Source organism: Bos grunniens, chromosome 19, assembly GCF_055505025.1.
Source record: "Bos grunniens cultivar Pamir isolate PY7600 chromosome 19, Bosgru_T2T1.0, whole genome shotgun sequence".
Taxonomy (NCBI): domain Eukaryota; kingdom Metazoa; phylum Chordata; class Mammalia; order Artiodactyla; family Bovidae; genus Bos; species Bos grunniens.
The window spans coordinates 806,474-823,428 of NC_141183.1; the positions used below are offsets into that span (position 1 = coordinate 806,474).

The 16,955-nt window shown below is 49.3% G+C and overlaps 1 protein-coding gene across 7 annotated transcripts in view; it reads right to left on the reverse strand.

Annotated features, from left to right (window-relative positions):
- PRKCA (protein kinase C alpha) overlaps positions 1-15,643 on the reverse strand; it is a 301,651-nt gene extending 286,008 nt beyond the window's left edge. For all 7 annotated transcript variants that reach the window (XM_086355747.1, XM_086355743.1, XM_086355745.1 and 4 more), the window contains exons 1-2: positions 15,358-15,643; positions 13,010-13,041 (exon numbers count right to left, since the gene is read on the reverse strand). Coding sequence is in view for 5 of the 7 variants with exons in the window: in XM_086355743.1 (XP_086211869.1) it covers positions 13,010-13,041; positions 15,358-15,530 (205 nt within the window). In the remaining 2 variants the exon portion in view is untranslated. The remainder of the gene's footprint in view (positions 1-13,009; positions 13,042-15,357) is intronic.
- Positions 15,644-16,955: the final 1,312 nt, after the last annotated feature.

Below are 16,955 nucleotides of genomic sequence, written 5' to 3' on the forward strand. Positions count from 1 at the left end.
AATAATTTCAATTCTAACAACGGAGTTACTTGTACTACAGAAAACAAAACCACTAAATAACAAACTCTAAGGTTATATTCAGTTACCTTCTTGCTTGGGGGGGCTACTAAGATCTGTACAGTTATAGATTAATACTATTGCGTTTGCACATGCATACTTCAAGTGTAAAGTCAGCTCTGCTGTAACATCTCAGTGTAAGACTAAAAGCTGGGGGCAGGAGAAGGGGAGGCAGAGGGTGTGACAGTTGGATGGCATCCCTGATGAGATGGACATGAGTTTGAGCAAATCTCAGGACAGTGAAGGACAGGGAAGCCTGGCGAGCTGCGGTCCACGGTGGTGCCAGGAGTTGGACACGACTTAACGAGCGAACAACAATGACCAAGAGCAGACTAAGCAGCTCAGGGTGCAGCCTGCTTCCAAAGCACCAAGGGCAACTAAAATTAAAAAGACAAAAGTCAAAAAATGTGTGATTTCAAGTAGAGCAGTTTTCCCTGCCTGTGAATTCTCCTTCGATACAGAGCCTTATGCGTTCTCGATGCTTTAAACAGGTCTTTGTTATCGTGTGTATGCTCAGCTGGGTGGGACTCTCTGCTGCCCCATGGACTGCAGCCCGCCAGGTTCCTCTGTCCATGGGATTCTCCAGGCAGGAGTACTGGAGCGGAATGCCATTTCCTACTCCAGGTCCTTACGTTATTACCAGACTAGCAATCTAAATTATGAAAGATAAATGTACAATCTTTACTCAATAAAACTCCCAGGCTTCAGAGCACAATGCCCAAAGGAATCCATTGCCAGCTTTGTTTGCAGATTTCCTGATGCTTTAATACAGAGATTCCTGGACGAGCACCGAGACTCGCTGGTCGTACAACTTAAGGTTTCAGACTGCAGAGGACACAGAGTACAAAGGTTTATGAGCCACCAGGAAGCAGGAAGCGGCCGTGGGCACACCATCCCTGCACAAGCTGGGAATGGAGACCAGTTCTGTGGCTGGGTTTACACACAGCGTGGCACGCTCGCAGCCAGTTCCACCACCGTTAAGTTGAGGGACCTTAGTTACACAGCCTCCACAATCCCTCCCCACTTTGAATTCCAAGACCAAGGCTCTTCTTGGCCTTAAAACTACAGAATTCACCAAGGAGGTCAAGGTCAGTATATAAATGCACGTGGATTCAGATGATTAGTTCAGTTCAGTTCAGTTACTCAGTCGTGTCCAACTCTTTGCAACCCCATGAATCGAAGCACGCCAGGCCTCCCTATCCATCACCATCTCCTGGAGTTCACTCAGACTCACATCCATTGAGTCAGTGATGCCACCCAGCCATCTCATCCTCTGTCGTCCCCTTCTCCTCCTGCCCCCAATCCCGCCCAGCATCAGAGTCTTCTCCAATGAGTCAACTCTTCGCATGAGGTGGCCAAAGTACTGGAGTTTCAGCTTTAGCATCATTCTTTTCAAAGAACACCCAGGACTGACCTCCTTTAAAATGGACTGGTTGGACCTCCTTGCAGTCCAAGGGACTCTCAAGAGTCTTCTCCAACACCACAGTTCAAAAGCATCAATTCTTCGGCTCTCAGCTTTCTTCACAGTCCAACTCTCACATCCATACATGACCACTGGAAAAACCATAGCCTTGACTAGACGAACCTTTGTTGGCAAAGTAATGTCTCTGCTTTTCAATATGCTATCTAGGTTGCTCATAACTTTCCTTTCAAGGAGTAAGCATCTTTTAATTTCATGGCTGCAATCACCATCTGCAGTGATTTTGAAGCCCAAAAAAATAAAGTCTGACACTGTTTCCACTGTTTCCCCATCTATTTCCCACAAAGTGATGGGACCAGATGCCATGATCTTCATTTTCTGAATGTTGAGCTTTAAGCCAACTTTTTCACTCTCCTCCTTCACTTTCATCAAGAGGCTTTTTGGTTCCTCTTCACTTTCTGCCATAAGGGTGGTGTCATCTGCATATCTGAGGTTCTTGATATTTCTCCCGGCAATCTTGATTCCAGCTTGTGCTTCTTCCAGCCCAGCATCTCTCATGATGTGCTCTGCATATAAGTTAAATAAGCAGGGTGACAATATACAGCCTTGACGCATTCCTTTTCCTATTTGGAACCAGTCTGTTGTTCCATGTCCAGTTCTAACTGTTGCTTCCTGACCTGCATATAGGTTTCTTAAGAGGCAGGTCAGGTGGTCTGGTATTCCCATCTCTTTCAGAATTTTTTCACAGTTTATTGTGATCCACACAGTCAAAGGCTTTGGCATAGTCAAATAATTAACCTACATTTAAATAGAAGCCTGTTTTTAATTGCAGATACATAATATTAAATCTAATGGTTAGGAGTGCTATCCACCTTCTTAGTGACTAAAATCTCGCCCATCTGATACGAATCTACTGCCATTTTTTTTTAAATTCTAATTCTCCACATAGTTTCAAAGTACACAGAATGTCAAATAAAGCCTGACGTGACAGGGACACACAGGAAAACAAAAGCTAGAAGTGGACACATCTTCAGAATTGGGGATAAAACTTGGGACTTCAATTAATCCTCCACCATTAAGCGAGTTACCCAAGTACCCTGCTCAGAATGAGCCTATCGAAGTTAATGTCATGAATCCTGAGTTTATGCTTTCATTGATCATGAAGAGTGTGTTACACCTCTCGCCATCCTATTAACTGAATCCGGTAAGCCCAGAACCTTGCCCAGCAAGTCGGCCTCTGATCTCCAGTACCTCTGCCATTTATCTCAATTACTCCACAGCATTACTCATTTTAGACAACCATGGAAGTCTCAAACATGAAGTGCTCCAGCTCCTACCCAACAACTAGTCTTGCAAGTTAATTGGCATCACATGAGCACAGACTCCACTCAGCCATCAGGTGCTGTGATGCCTGGTGGCACAGATGAACAAAGGGAAAATATCAGCCCTTAAGCCAAACCTGACCTTGGACCTAGAGAATAAATATCAGTCCTGCCTGCTTCTGAACTGCCATCCGGAAATTAAGCAGAAGAGTGACAGAGGTTCCCATGTTAATAAGTCACTCAGAAGCTAATCTGCAGAAACTAATGTCAAACTAAAGCAACAAAAATCACTTTAGTGATCAAAAGTGATTTTAGACATTTTAGTCATTTAGTGATCAGCATGGGAAAAAATTAGATTTCCTCAGAAGATTTCAGAATTAGGTGTATGACCTGCTGTATTTTACATGGATGACCAACAAGGACCTTCTGTCCCGCACAGGGGACTCTGCTCACTGTTATGCTGCGGCCTGGAGGGGAGGGGCGCTTGGGGAAGAATGGACACACGTATACCTACGGCTAAGATCCCTCGCTGCCCACCAGAAACCGTCAACTATCACAACACTCTAAACCGGCTGCTGCTGCTGTTGAGTCGCTCAGTCGTGTCCGACTCTGAGATCCCACAGACGGCAGACCACCAGGCTCCCCCGTCCCTGGGATTCTCCAGGCGGGAACACTGGAGTGGGTTGCCATTTCCTTCTCCAATGCATGAAAGTGAAAAGTGAAAGTGAAGTCGCTCAGTCAGGCCCGACTCTAGCGACCCCATGGACTGCAGCCCACCAGGCTCCTCCGTCCATGGGATTTTCCAGGCAAGAGTACTGGAGTGGGTTGCCGTTGCCTTCTCTGTATTATTTCCCTTACTAATGTGTATACGTCTATTATAACTCAGTGTATCGCCTCCAGTCCTAATCTCAAGGCTGCAAAACCCTGTGCTTCCAACTGTTACCGACAGTACCAGCCTCAGAAGAGAAAAACAAGTATAGTGTATTAATGCATAAATATGGAATCTAGAAAAACGGTACTGCTGAAGCTATGTGCCAGGCGGGAATAGAGATGCTGACTCACTGGAAAAGACCCTGATGCTAGGAAGGACTGCAGGCAAAAGAAGGGGGCGACAGAGGATGAGATGGCTCGACAGCATCACTGACTGGCTGGACAGGAATCTGAGCAAACTCCAGGAGATACTGAAAGACAGGAAAGGCTGGCGTGCTGCAGTGCACGGGGTTGCCAAGACTCAGACAGGACTTAGTGACTCAACAGCGACAGATAAAGACACATCCTTGCGCACCTCCACTGTCCACTGAGGGCTGTAACTGCAGTCTGACAGAGCAGGGGGACCTGAGGGCAGCAGGGCACTGGGCTAACAGCTCGGGCTGCAAACCCGCGCTGCCCGGTGTGAGTCCAGCTCCACCGCTTCCCAGCTAGGTGACCTCGGGCAAGTCAGCAAACCCCCGTGCTTCTTCTGTGAAGTGGGAATAACCCTTGGCCTTTTCAGAAGTGCTGGGTGAGAGACGAGACGCATCACTCCAAGAATCAGTTTCACTAACAGGATAGTTGGCACTTAGGTATCAGATCTCTAGAATAAAATTTTGCTCAGAATTCAGCTGTTGATCAGATCTTTCTCTTATCCCATTTCTTACACAAGTTAGATCTAAACTTATTTATAGTACATCTTCAGGTCCTGGGCTTCCACCCTTACCTCTTACCTACCTACTTATCCCAGATAATAAATAATCTTGTATTTCCCAAAATGCCAGAACTAGAGATGTGTAGGCATAAGGGGAGAAACACAGCAACTGAAGCCATCCAAGATGAACTGCCCTCATGTAATCTTACTCGCTGAACTTAGTCTTAAATGATTCCTAACTCGTGCTGACAATTTATCACATCATTCCCCTCTATTCCATTCCTGGTAAAAACTATTTCCAGAAACCATTTCCCTCTTTGTATAATTTAATAGAGGGTTTCTTTTAATGTAGCTGTAGTAATTTCAACCAGATCTGACTGCTAGGGCCATGCCAACCCTGAAATGTTCATGTCTCAGGTTAAAGTCTAACAAGAGGTTTGCTGGGTGGGAAGAGACTCGAAATGAAGGGTTTGTCATGGAAATTCTGACAGACAGAGGAGGACAGTCAGGTCTTAATTCTATGTCACCCAGGCGTGTTTCAGTGTTTCCCTTCACGGCGTCATTCTTTCCTCCCCTCACATAAATTCAGGCTCTGTAGGCACCAAAAAGTTTCCGTTTGGCTCTGAAAAGTGTTCTCTGCAGAACTGTTAGAGTCTACACCCGAGCTCCACCCCACCACCGGCCTGGCAGATTCATCAGGACTCATTTCAAAATGATCACAGCCTGTGCTTACAGGGGGCTTTTGAACAAACGGATCTAAGACGAGAACTTGTGTGTGTCCAGCAAGTGGCTGCATTTAACACGAGTGTATCTCTCAACTGACTGACGCTGCCGAGGGCTCGGGACTCAGTGGCAGTGGCTCCCCCGGCACCCGCAGCTCCACCCGCCCTGCCTCGTGCGAGGGCACAGAATCCTTCCAGGCACAAGAAGTTTAAAACGACCAGCGTCGAGCCGAGTGTCTGCACCCTTTGGAACATGACAGTCTGGCTGCAGCTACTAGCAATCCCCAAGCAAAGGACCATCCCAGTGACTGCCAGACACACACGGGTGCCGGTCGAGCTTCTCGCCCTGCACCCGAGGCTGGACGCTGCTGCGGCCCACCAGAGGCTCTTGTTTAACTTGTGCGGGGGATTCACGGACGCCTGGACACTTCTCAGTCAGAAGGCAGACGCGCTGCGTGGTTTATTCCTATCATTCTAAACTCAGTAGGTTTAACATTACACAGAACTTACAGGGACAGACTGGAATTCTCCATTCTATATCTTGATTAAGCACCCTTAGCTATGACAAGCCTACACAGCATATTAAAAAGCAGAGACATCAATTTGCCAACAAAGGTCTATCTGGTCAAAGCTATGGTTTTTCCAGCAGTCACGTATGGATGTGAGAGTTGGACCACAAAGAAGGGTGGCCACCAAAGAATGCATGCTGTTGAACTGTGGTGGTGGAGAAGAATCTTGAGAATCCCCTGGACTGAAAGATCAATCCAGTCAATCCTAAAGGAAATCAACCCTGAATATTCATTGGAAGGACTGATGCTGAAGCTCCAGTCCTTTGGCCACCCGATGCAAAGAGCTGACTCATTGGAAAAGACCCTGGTGCAGGGGAAGATGGAGGGCAGGAGGAGAAGGGGACGGCAGAGGATGAGATGGCTGGATGGCCTCACCAACTCGATGGGCGTGAGTCTCAGCAGACTCCAGGAGAGCGTGCAGGACAGGGAGCCTGGCGCGCTGCCATTCACGCAGTCGCACAGCGCCGGACACAACTGAGCAAGCAGACACCACCACTGAGCTTGAGAAAGTGCTTTTCTCAGCCATCTCAAGATCTCCTCCCAGCTGACATGACTTTGGATTATAAACTAGACTTTAAAAAATAGCAGGCAGGCAGAAGTCACCCTGATCCTTCATACCGTTTAATATTTATATAATCTCACACTCAGCAAATATTTACGTCATGTCCACTGAGCGCCAGGCACCGCATTAAACACTGGAGACAGAGAAGGAAGACTCAGTCCTTGCCCTTGAGGCAGACAGAGGAAACAGACAAGCCGAGCTCCAGGAGGAGGGTCCCACGGCAGGGAGGGTGGAAAGGCCTGGGAGGCACTTCAGGAGAAGACTCGCAGGTGAGGCGAACCATCTGGGCCAATTCAGGCGGGAGAGGAGAGGAATCAAGAGAAAACACTTCCTGGGAAAGTACATCTCAAGCACTTATCTCAGGTGCCAGGAGGAAGAAGAGCAGCCTTAGGCGAGCCTGAGAAAGCAAGGACTGAGGAGACGCCACGTCCTGGCGAGGAGCCGGGCTCACACCGACAGGGAAGCTCTGCAGGCGATGAGTGAAAAAACACTCTGGAGGGAAAAACAAATGAGCACGCTAAGTGTTAATGTGCCTGAAAACTTAAATTTGAGAGTCATCCAGGAGAGTGAGACACTCAGGATAGTAAGTCACATTAAAGGAAATGGACGTGTCAAATAAACATTTGAGGTTTCTACTGCCGAGGAGGAGGAATAACCACGCCACACGCCTCAGCATCGGCTTGGGGGTGTGGTGTGAAGAAAAGCACTTTCACTTAATATACTGAGAAGAAGAGCAGCGATTCAGAAAGCCATTAACCAGAAATCATTTCATAATCAGTTTGCACCAAACGGGAATCCCCAACACCAGTTTCTTCCCTGCGTCTCTGCTTCTAACGAGTAAAAACTGTTAACCCTTCCAACTGCCCACCTCAATCACACTTTCCTGCATTTTGGGGATTACAGACAATTTCATCTTTGAAGCTGAAATAAGGCTTTAGTCTGACCTCAGTGAAAAACCTCCAGAGTTTCAAATTAGACTCGCTCTTACTTGGACTGGTCTTTTTGGAACTCAGATAACCAAGAGTTCATCTATAGTTCACCAGCTGCTAATTGGGAGGGCCTCCCTGGTGGCTCAGAGGTAAAGAATCCACTGGACAATGCAGGAGATGCAGGTTCCACCCCTGGGCCAGGAAGATGTCCTGGAGGAGGAAATGGCAACCCACTCCAGTGTTCTTGCCTGGAAAAAACCATGGACAGAGGAGCCTGGTGGGCTACAGTGGTGTCACAGTGAACCCGACACAACTTAGCAATTAAACAACAACAAACCCGATGAGAAGCGGGGCGGGGGCTCCTGAGATGTTGACCTGTTCTGAAATGGAAAATCCTGGCTTCCACTTTGAAAACCAGTGGTCTGTCCAAGAGTCTAGGGGCAGTCAAGCCAGCATGTGGGAAGGACAGGGACTATCAAAGGAGGCCAGGCTTGTGGTACAGCCCCTACGTGGTCTCAGCCCCCAGCCCCTGCCAGCACTGCTGACCACGCTGCGTGGCTCTCGGAATTCTGAGGCCTGTGTGAGAATGACTAGATATCCTTTTCTAAAGAGTTGCCAACTCAACCCCCCTCTCTGTTAAAGGTCACCCTCCCTTAGAGAGACGTGGTTTTCTGGAATTCCTCAGCTCCTACAGCTAAAAGGGGAACCACTTTTCTTTTTCCTTCATTCAAAACATTACCTTTCATTCTCAGAGAATATTGATCAGACACCATCCTGTTCAGGTGAGCTGAAATATCGATCCAGAGACAGGCCTTTAAGAAGGAATGTCTGACTTTTAACCCTCAATGATGGAGAAATACAGAGCTTCACAGGGTCACATGTCAAGTTCAATATTTGGTGTGCTTAGCAGGAAGTGGCTCGAGATTGCACACTGACTCAGAGCCACATTGCAGGCCCTAGAAAGTGAATGAAGTCCCTGAGGATGACCCCACACATCCTGCTCATACGCAGGGATTCATTCTGATGCCATTCTGGATCGTGGGCTTCTCAGGTGGTACTAGTGGTAAAGAACCCACCCGCCAATGCAGGGGATGCAAGACACAGGTTAGATCCCTGGGTCGGGTGCGGAACATCCTGTAGGAGGAAACGGCAACCCAGTCCAGTATTCTTGCCTGGAGAATCCCATGGACAGAGGAGCCTGGCGGGCTGCCGAGTTGAACATGACTGCAGTGAATCAGCACGCACTCTATGGCGTGTTCAGAGCCTGGGCGACAGGACAGTTTACCTGGTGACATTCACCACGAGGGAAGGAATGCAAAGTGCAGGGAAGACAGGAGAGGCAGGTTAACCAGATGTAACAGACTGACTACGCAAGTGTGAGAAGTAGCTTCTGTCACTGTAGTTAGAGAAGTGCACAGGCCTCCCTAACTCGGAGGCAAAGAAAGGTAGGGCTGGCTCCTTCCCGCTTCCAGCAGAGAGGGCGGGAGACACGCCGCTGTAGCTCCGAGGCCCCAGAGGAAGTGCATCTGCAGCCCCGCTCCCGGACCCTGCTAAGGGACGCAGGCCGAGCAGGACCGGCTCCCAGCAGGGGACAGGCCTTCCGGGCTTCAAGCGCAGCTTCAGGAATGGCCAGGGCCAGACAAGCGTCCTTCTCATCCTTTTTTTTCTTAAAAAAGCAGGCAAGGACCAGCTCTCTGCTAGCCTCACAGACATGAAATGAGCACCGAACAGATTGAGCCAACCTACAGAGCAGTAAGCCGAACAAACAAAAAAGGCAAATTCGAGTGCTGCCATCTCGGATCTACAAAGGAGCACACTTGTCTTCATCTCTGAGAACCTTCAGAAAGTCCCGTGGCTTCCAGATCTACCACGTCCCCCTCCGTGCTCCAGGCCCTGGCTCCACCACGTCAGGCAGCACAACCTCAGCACGGGAGCCTCCTGTGTCACGTGTGGGGACACGTGTTCAGGGTTCTCCCCGGCACCACAACAGAAAGACAGGAGAGTCCAGCAAGGAAAAGTGGGCATGACCCAGCAGACCTGCAGAAAGTCCCTGCTTCCGTCAATATCTTGGGGAAAGGAAAGAAATGGGAAATCTTCCTTTTTTTGAACATCCTTACAAAACATGCTTCTTAGATAGCATGTTCATGCTCAGTTGTGTCCGACTCTTTGCGGCCCCATGGACTGTAGCCTGCCAGGATTCTCTGTCCATGGGCTTTCCTGGGCAAGAACACTGGAGTGGGTTGCCGTCTCCTTCTCCATTTCTAAATGGCATAGGTAACAAATCCAGTTGTAAGGACTTCAGTTCAGCTCAGTTCAGTCGCTCAGTCGTGTCTGACTCTTTGCAACCCCGTGAATCGCAGCACGCCAGGCCTCCCTGTCCATCACCAACTCCCGGAGTTCAGACTCACGTCCATCGAGTCAGTGATGCCATCCAGCCATCTCATCCTCTGTCGTCCCCTTCTCCTCCAGCCCCCAATCCCTCCCAGCATCAGGGTCTTTTCCAACGAGTCAACTCTTCGCATGAGGTGGCCAAGGTATTGGAGGATTAAAACTCACTTATTTCGTTTGTTTTCCAATTCTTACTTAACATTCACTAGGAAGATGGCACGTGCATTTCAGGCTATCTTACTCCATGAACATGACTCAGTTGGAGTGCCTGCCCCTCTCAAGCTGAAGCCAACTTGGCTGCAAATATGTCATCTACTGAGCAAAGCAACAGGCTGCACACCAGCAGCTAGAGACACTGCCCCTCCTTCAGTGACAGGGAAGGAGTACCAAGCCAGCCCCAGACTCCAGCTGCCATCCCCAGGGCGTGTGCTGCCAGGCACGGACGAGAACAGTCCGTCTTCTGAATAAGAAGGAGTCTGTCAAACTGAGACAACAGGAAGTTAACTTAGGGAACGCTGAGAGAAAACATAAACATATTCTAAAATGACCGAATGTTAAGACTGAGGCAAGAGAAATGTCCCTGGCGGTCCACTGGTCAGGGTTCCACGCTTCCACTGCAGGGGGCACAGGGCTGATCCCTGGTCAGGGAGCTAAGATCCTGTGAGCTTCGAGGTGTGGCCAAAAAAAATGTTTTAAAAAAGAGAGTGTGGCAAGCACCAAAATAGGAAAACGCTGGGTAACCACTGGGCGATTAAACAACGGTGAAAACCTAGGGCGGGATGAGGTGGGAGGGAGGTTCCGGGGGGAGATGTACATACGCACGGCAGAAACCAATCCAACATGGCAAAGCAATTACCCTCCAATTAAAAATAAATTAAAATTAAAACCTGAAAACACCACTCTCCTGAGCTAGTATTATCTAAGTTACAACCAACAATAAGATATCAGGTTAGTATAGGCCTGCCGGAGTCAAATACAGATGACACGTAACAATTGTAACAAGCAGTTAGCTCACTGCAGATACACTTATATTTGAAATGGCTTTTGTGAATTAAAGTGTAAATATAATAGGGGAACTCACTAAAGGCATCTGGTTTAACTCTTCAAAGCAAAGAAGAGCACAGGGACTTCCCTGGTAGCCCAGCTTCCACACCGCGGGGGGCACAGGTCCCATCCTTGGTCAGGGAACTAAGATCCTGCAAGCTCAGTGGCACAGTCAAAAAAAACCAGAATAGCACACGTTCACTACTATAATCTGGTTTGTAAATCCTCAATTTCAAATGTTAAGGAAATTCACAGGACAGATTAAAAAAATGGCTAAAATGTGTTGGGAAAAGTGCTTAACCTCACAAAGGAGATGGAACTTGAAAGAAGCCCCTTTCATCTATCAGAGCAAAAGTGCAGAGGATTTATTTGTATTATCCAACACTGGTTAAGAGTGAAGAGAAAGTGGTACTCTCACATTGATACTGAAATACAATTGGAACCTCTCTGGAGAGCAACTTAGCTGTGCTTATTAAAGTTTAAAATGTATCCACACACTTCTAAGTATCTATTGCAGACATGCCTATACTAGAGCCCAAGGATACTGACAGCCTCGTTTGCTAAGAACTTAGAAACAATTAAAACGACCCTCAGTAGAGACAGGTGAGTCAGTCTGATGCTTCCACACACGCAACTAAATAAGGCAGAACCGATGTTGTGAGAGAGAAGCATTTCCCCACACCCACTGCCTGCTGCTGGAAAAATGCATAAGTGATTGAAAATTCAGATCTTTTTAAAAAGTATGTGTAATTTAGTGAATGCATGGATGTCTGAAGTTATGCCTGAGGGAAAAGAAAACAAGGATCCAATTTCATTTTTATACAGTATTCGTACAATTTACGAGCATCACTTTTATAACTGAGGTAAAAGGGGGCGATGCTGACATGAGGCCAGTGACCTGTTAATCTCCTAAAAGCCCCACCGATGCTCCCGGGAGCCCACTCGGGTCCTGCCGTGGTCAACACACCTGCTCTCCAGTTTCAACAACAAAACCTGCAGGTCTGAAAGGGGTCAGCTTTATTATCCAGGATTTTTTGTCTGTAGAAAATGATCATTTTTTAAATAACATATACCCACTTCCTCTTGTACATTATTTAGGACATTTAATAAATACTTTTCCTCATGAGTTTCCATAGGTCTCCGCCCAAGTACATTACCAAAAATGAGAGCAGAAAGAAATCACATTAGCCCAGAATCACAAGGTTACATCCTTAAACTCCACGTTCAAAGACTTCAAATGCTGTCTCCGAAGCTCAGGTCCACAACTCTGAGAACTGCAAAGAGTCACATTTCCTTCTACCTCTGAGACACACGCTCATTCTTTTTCAAAGGACTCTCTGGATTACTCAATGCCACTCTCCAAATAAGTTTATTCAACAGGGGTGTTAAGCACAGTGTGAAGAGAAGTGGAATGCTGATGGGTAATGCCATAAAATAGCTGCACCTAAAAATGTCTATAAAACATACATAAGAAACACATTCACCAGTGTGTGGAAGGTTTTGAAAGGTGACCAACTTGCTAGCACAATTTTAAAGTCATAAAGAGTACACCCTGCGTATCTCTCATGCGCTTAATATTAAACAGTGTTAGGATAATATTTTCCAGGCTAGAATGTACTTTCCACTTGCCCTAATAAACCGAAGCCCAGATGGGAAATGTAACCAGGACTAAGTAAACATAATATAGACAGTGAGGAGAGCTAATGACCTAGGATGCCTTCACGAGCAATAAAGCATTCAAAAAAAAAAAAAAGTTTCAACAAACAGAGAGTTGAAAAGCTGGGCGTTTGGAGTGTGTGAAATAAACGCACCTTCAGAGAGGAAATGCGTTTCTGTGGATGCAGCCAAGAGTGTCAGAAGCTGCCACAAAGCTGACGTGAGGGAGAGACGTGCCTCATGCAGCAGCCTTTAGAACATGCAGACTTGATTCTGGCTGACAATCCGTCGTCAAAACCCCCAGGCATCCTACTAGGGTGCTGTATGGCCCACAGGGAGAAGTCCAACCCAGTTCCCAGGTAAAAGATGAACCAAAACAGGAAGAGAAGTCACACAAACACTAAGCGATTCCATTTTTTTCTGAACACCCACACAAAGACAGCAGTTTCTGACAAGAACGTTCTTGGCAAAAAAAAAAAAAAAAGTTACAGGAAGGTTTTATTCCCTTGAAGAAAAAGGCAGGTCTCTACGCAGAGTACCAGAAAATACCAAATGGTGTTCTTCCCCCAGGCCCAAGTTTACAGCCTTCACATTTTGAAAACATCTAAATGTGTTTTTGCTTTTGTATCAGATAAAAGACGACTGGAAACACTGTTCTTGTCTGGAATGCTTATTTCTTGTTGTACTTGAAAATAAAATGCAACATGGCAGCTTACCTTGGCACTGGAAGCCTTGTTTCCCAAACCCCCTGAAAAACAAACAAGAAAAATTTCTTATTTTCTGTTGACACCACATCTTAAGCCAGTTATATGACAAAGCATTCTACAGAGGTAAAGGTTTGCACATGAAACCCAATGATTTGACAGGAAAACATGCCTAAACAGCTCAGAGTGCAGAGTCAAGTCAACTTTGAAAAGATCTGGCCTCCAAATCTCACTGAACTCATTTCAACATATTCAAGGTTCTTGCCAGTTTTTTTTTTCCCCTAACATTTTATCAGTACTTAATTGAAAAACATGACTATAAAGTTGTTGGCTACAATATTCAAGCAACAAGAAGAACTTTATGGTTAAAAAGCCAAATCTATAAAGATGGCTGAATTTGGTCCCTAAAGACCAACTGAAAATCTTTCCGCCCTAAAAACAAACAAGTGGCTTCATCATTTGTTATGAAGTATTACTTACCTAGAAATGACCGCGTAGCACCACTCTTAACACTACGTTTTGGCTTAAAGGAGCCAGATATTAGTGTCATCACTACTGTTTGCATGTGAGATTATGACCTGATTTTACTGTGAACCAACAGCATTCAAAGCACATTCAGAAGCTATATTGCTCTTGTAAATTACTTTAGAGAATTTACTCTCTAAGCAGAGAACTCCGACATGGACATTAAATTGCAAACACCATTTCAACTAGGATGAACTACATTAAAATTCTCAGAAGGTTATGAGTCATAATATCTTGCTTTACATAGCATTTTAAATTTACAAAGCACTTCACATATCTTTATAATTAACTTAGTCACTCCCCACCCCCAAAAAAAATTTAAATGCAAACAGTTTTAAAATATCAGTGCTTTAATATTTGAGTTGTAAACCAGGGAAACAGAGAAGAGAAGAAAATTCAAAAATTAAAACCACGGCTAGACCGTGCTGGGGAATATTTTCCTGGAACTTCCGAGGGGTTGCTCTGCAGCTAAGTGGAGAAGAGGAGTATTGACTATGGGGAAGAAGAGGACAAGGAGATCTTCATTTCCACTTCATGCTACACCTGGTGACCCAACAGGCCACATCGGTTCACAGGGGCTAACAACGACCCTGGAAAGTCTTCAGCGAGCCTGGATGTATATGTCTCTTTCTACCTTACCCTCGTCCTGAGAAAGTAATCGGCAGTCTAGAACAGACTAAACAGAACGTTTTAATGGAATTTCACAGCTGACACGTGAGGCCCAACACCTCCCCTTAACTAAATGCAATCTCTCTGCCTTGAGGCTCCAAGAACTGACGTTAAGCAGTCCTGTCTACATTGACCTAGGAGCTCAACCGCTCCAGGCGCTGACTTCACCTCGGAAATCATTCGGAGAGGTGGCTGTGCTTTATACATAAGTGTGCTTTGGAGTGGATTTCTAAAAAGAAACGAAGACATTAAGCACCTTATTAGCACATTTGTGGGGCTTTCCCTTAAAGATTCCCCCAGGTGTGACGGGTTCAGATAGAGCCATCCTTAAGGGAGAAGTTAAGCACCTATTAATTAGCACGTTTGCGGGACTCGCCCTTGGAGACGGTTTCCCTGTGCGATGCATTCAAGCAGCGTTCGTTCTCCCAAGAGCCCCACAAGACCCAGGAGCCACACAGCGGCTGGGCAGTCACCGGCGCCGCTCCCCCCGGGGTAGGGGAGTTAAGGAGGCCCAGACGGCTCTGGCTTGGGGCGCGGGGGGCTTCCTACATACAGCAGCAAGTGACAGAATGGATGGAGGTTGTCTGGCAACGTAAGAGGGAAAAAACTAATGCTTCTCCAAGTGAGGCATCTGTACTGCCTTTAGTTTTAGCTTTCTTAAAACAACTGGAGGAGAGGGGTCATCAATCTTTTGAAAGTCAGTCAAAGTCATCATCGTCTCCCCAGGAAACTTGGCGGGATCGGAGACCCTGCAGCCTGTCCGGCAGCTGCGGCGCGTAAAGCGCGGCCCGGGTGACACCGCTGCCTGGAAGTTACCTGGGCTCGGCGGCCGCAGCCCGCTGGCAGCCCCGGGCAGGCCTGTGTCCTCCCGGCCCCGCGCGGCCCGGGTCCGCTCCAGAGGCCGCCCGCGCCCCCGCCCCGCCGGCCGGCCGGCCGCCGCCCTCCCCGCGCCCGCCTCAACAGTTTGCCGCCGCTCCTCCCGGCTCGCGGGCCCGGCCCGGGGAGAGGTCCGCGCGCGCGGCGGGGCCCGGGCAGCCTCCCGGGGCCGCCCTCCGAGTCTCCGGCCCGGGGAGACGGCCGCGCCCCGCCCGGGGGTCCCGCCGGGAGCGGACTCTCCGCGGCGCCGAGCGAGGCGCCGGGCGGGTCCAGGGGCGGCGCACACCCACCAGATGAAGTCGGTGCAGTGGCTGCAGAAGGTGGGCTGCTTGAAGAAGCGCGCGATGAAGCGGTGGTTCTTCACCTCGTGCACGTTCTTCTGCCTCAGCGCCCCTTTGCGGGCGAAGCGGTTGGCCACGTCCTGCGGCGCCGCCGGCTCGGCGGCCGGGAAGACGTCAGCCATGGTCCCTCGCCGCCTCCTGCCGCGGGGGGCGCGGGCGGCGGCCGAGGGCGGCCGGGAGCCGGGCGGGCGCGGAGCGAAGCGGAGCCGCGGGCTCGCTGTGGCCGCTCGGCTCTGACGGCGGCGCCGGCGCTCGCGCTTCCTAGTCGGGCGGCGGGGGCGGCCCGCCCACCGCGCATGCCCGAGCGCGGCCCGGCAGACGGGGCGGGGGCGCGCGGGGAGGGCCGGGCGCGCGTGGGGCGGGCCGGGGGCGCGCGGAGGGTGACGGGAGCGCGCGGGCCGGGGACGCGCGGGAGGGCCGGGGCGGGGGCGCGCAGGGGGCGGGGACGCACGGGAGGGCGGGGGCGCGCGCGGAGGGAACCGGCTGCCCCGCGGCCCCCGAGCCGCCCAGGAAGCGCCCTTTTCCGTTCTCCCGGGTTTGCCGGGCTCCTCCCTCCCGCGCTCCGCTCCTCCCGCCCCAGGCGCAGCCCCGCGTCCCGGGCCGGCTCCTGGCCGCGCCCCCTTCCAGGACCCAGCGCAGTCCCGGGACGGACGCCCGCGCCGCTCTGAGGCTCAGCCCCTCCGGGGCCTGCACGCTGTGCCGCCTGCGGCCCCGGAGCCGGGCGGCCCCGCGCCGGGTACACACGTCTGATGTGTGGGGACGGCTAGAGGACCTGTCCTGGCTGTTCACCCCGTTACCCGTTGGGTACCACGCTTACAGAGTGGGTGATCAGGTCTTCTTTACCAGCCCAGAGCCTTCATTTAGACGCGGTTTTGCAGCCTAAAGCTGATGACTGCCCTACCGGCAGGTGCCGAGCACAGCCAGTTCGTTTGTAAACTACCGAGTGAAACTGCCCCGTGAAAGCGTGGCTGGCACGGACCGGCGAAGCACGCACGTGGGGCCGTACCGACTAGTCACTTGCTGAATACTCGTTAACTCTGCCCCGAGGATGCTAAAATACGTGAGGGAAACGTTCCATTGTTTTATTTCATTGTCAGATTCACTCAGATCAGAAATTAACGCATGTGTTGAAAGGAGTATGTTTAATTCTTCAAGAAGTTAGGAAAAGAAATAGAGAAGGAAGGAAGGAAATCTTTGCTAAGATCTATACTATCTTAGAGTACGTAGGCCAAGTAGGGCTACCATTTCTTTTAAGATTGCTCAACTGAACGCCTGTTGGTAGGAATGTCTTTTGTTTTGACAGGGGTAAGCGATTGACCCGCCCTTAATGGGGCGTGTACTTCCAGCGCTCACTCACAATCTTTCCGGCCAATGTTCTTGGAGCTTAAGAACACTACACCTGCCGGCTATTCTGGTCAGAAACTTCTCCACTTTTGGTGGGGCCCCGAGTCCAAGGGCGGCGGGGCTTCCCAGGTGGGACTAGTGGTAAAGAATCCACCTGCCAATGCAGGAGATGCAAGAGACGCGGGTTCCATCCCTGGGTCAGG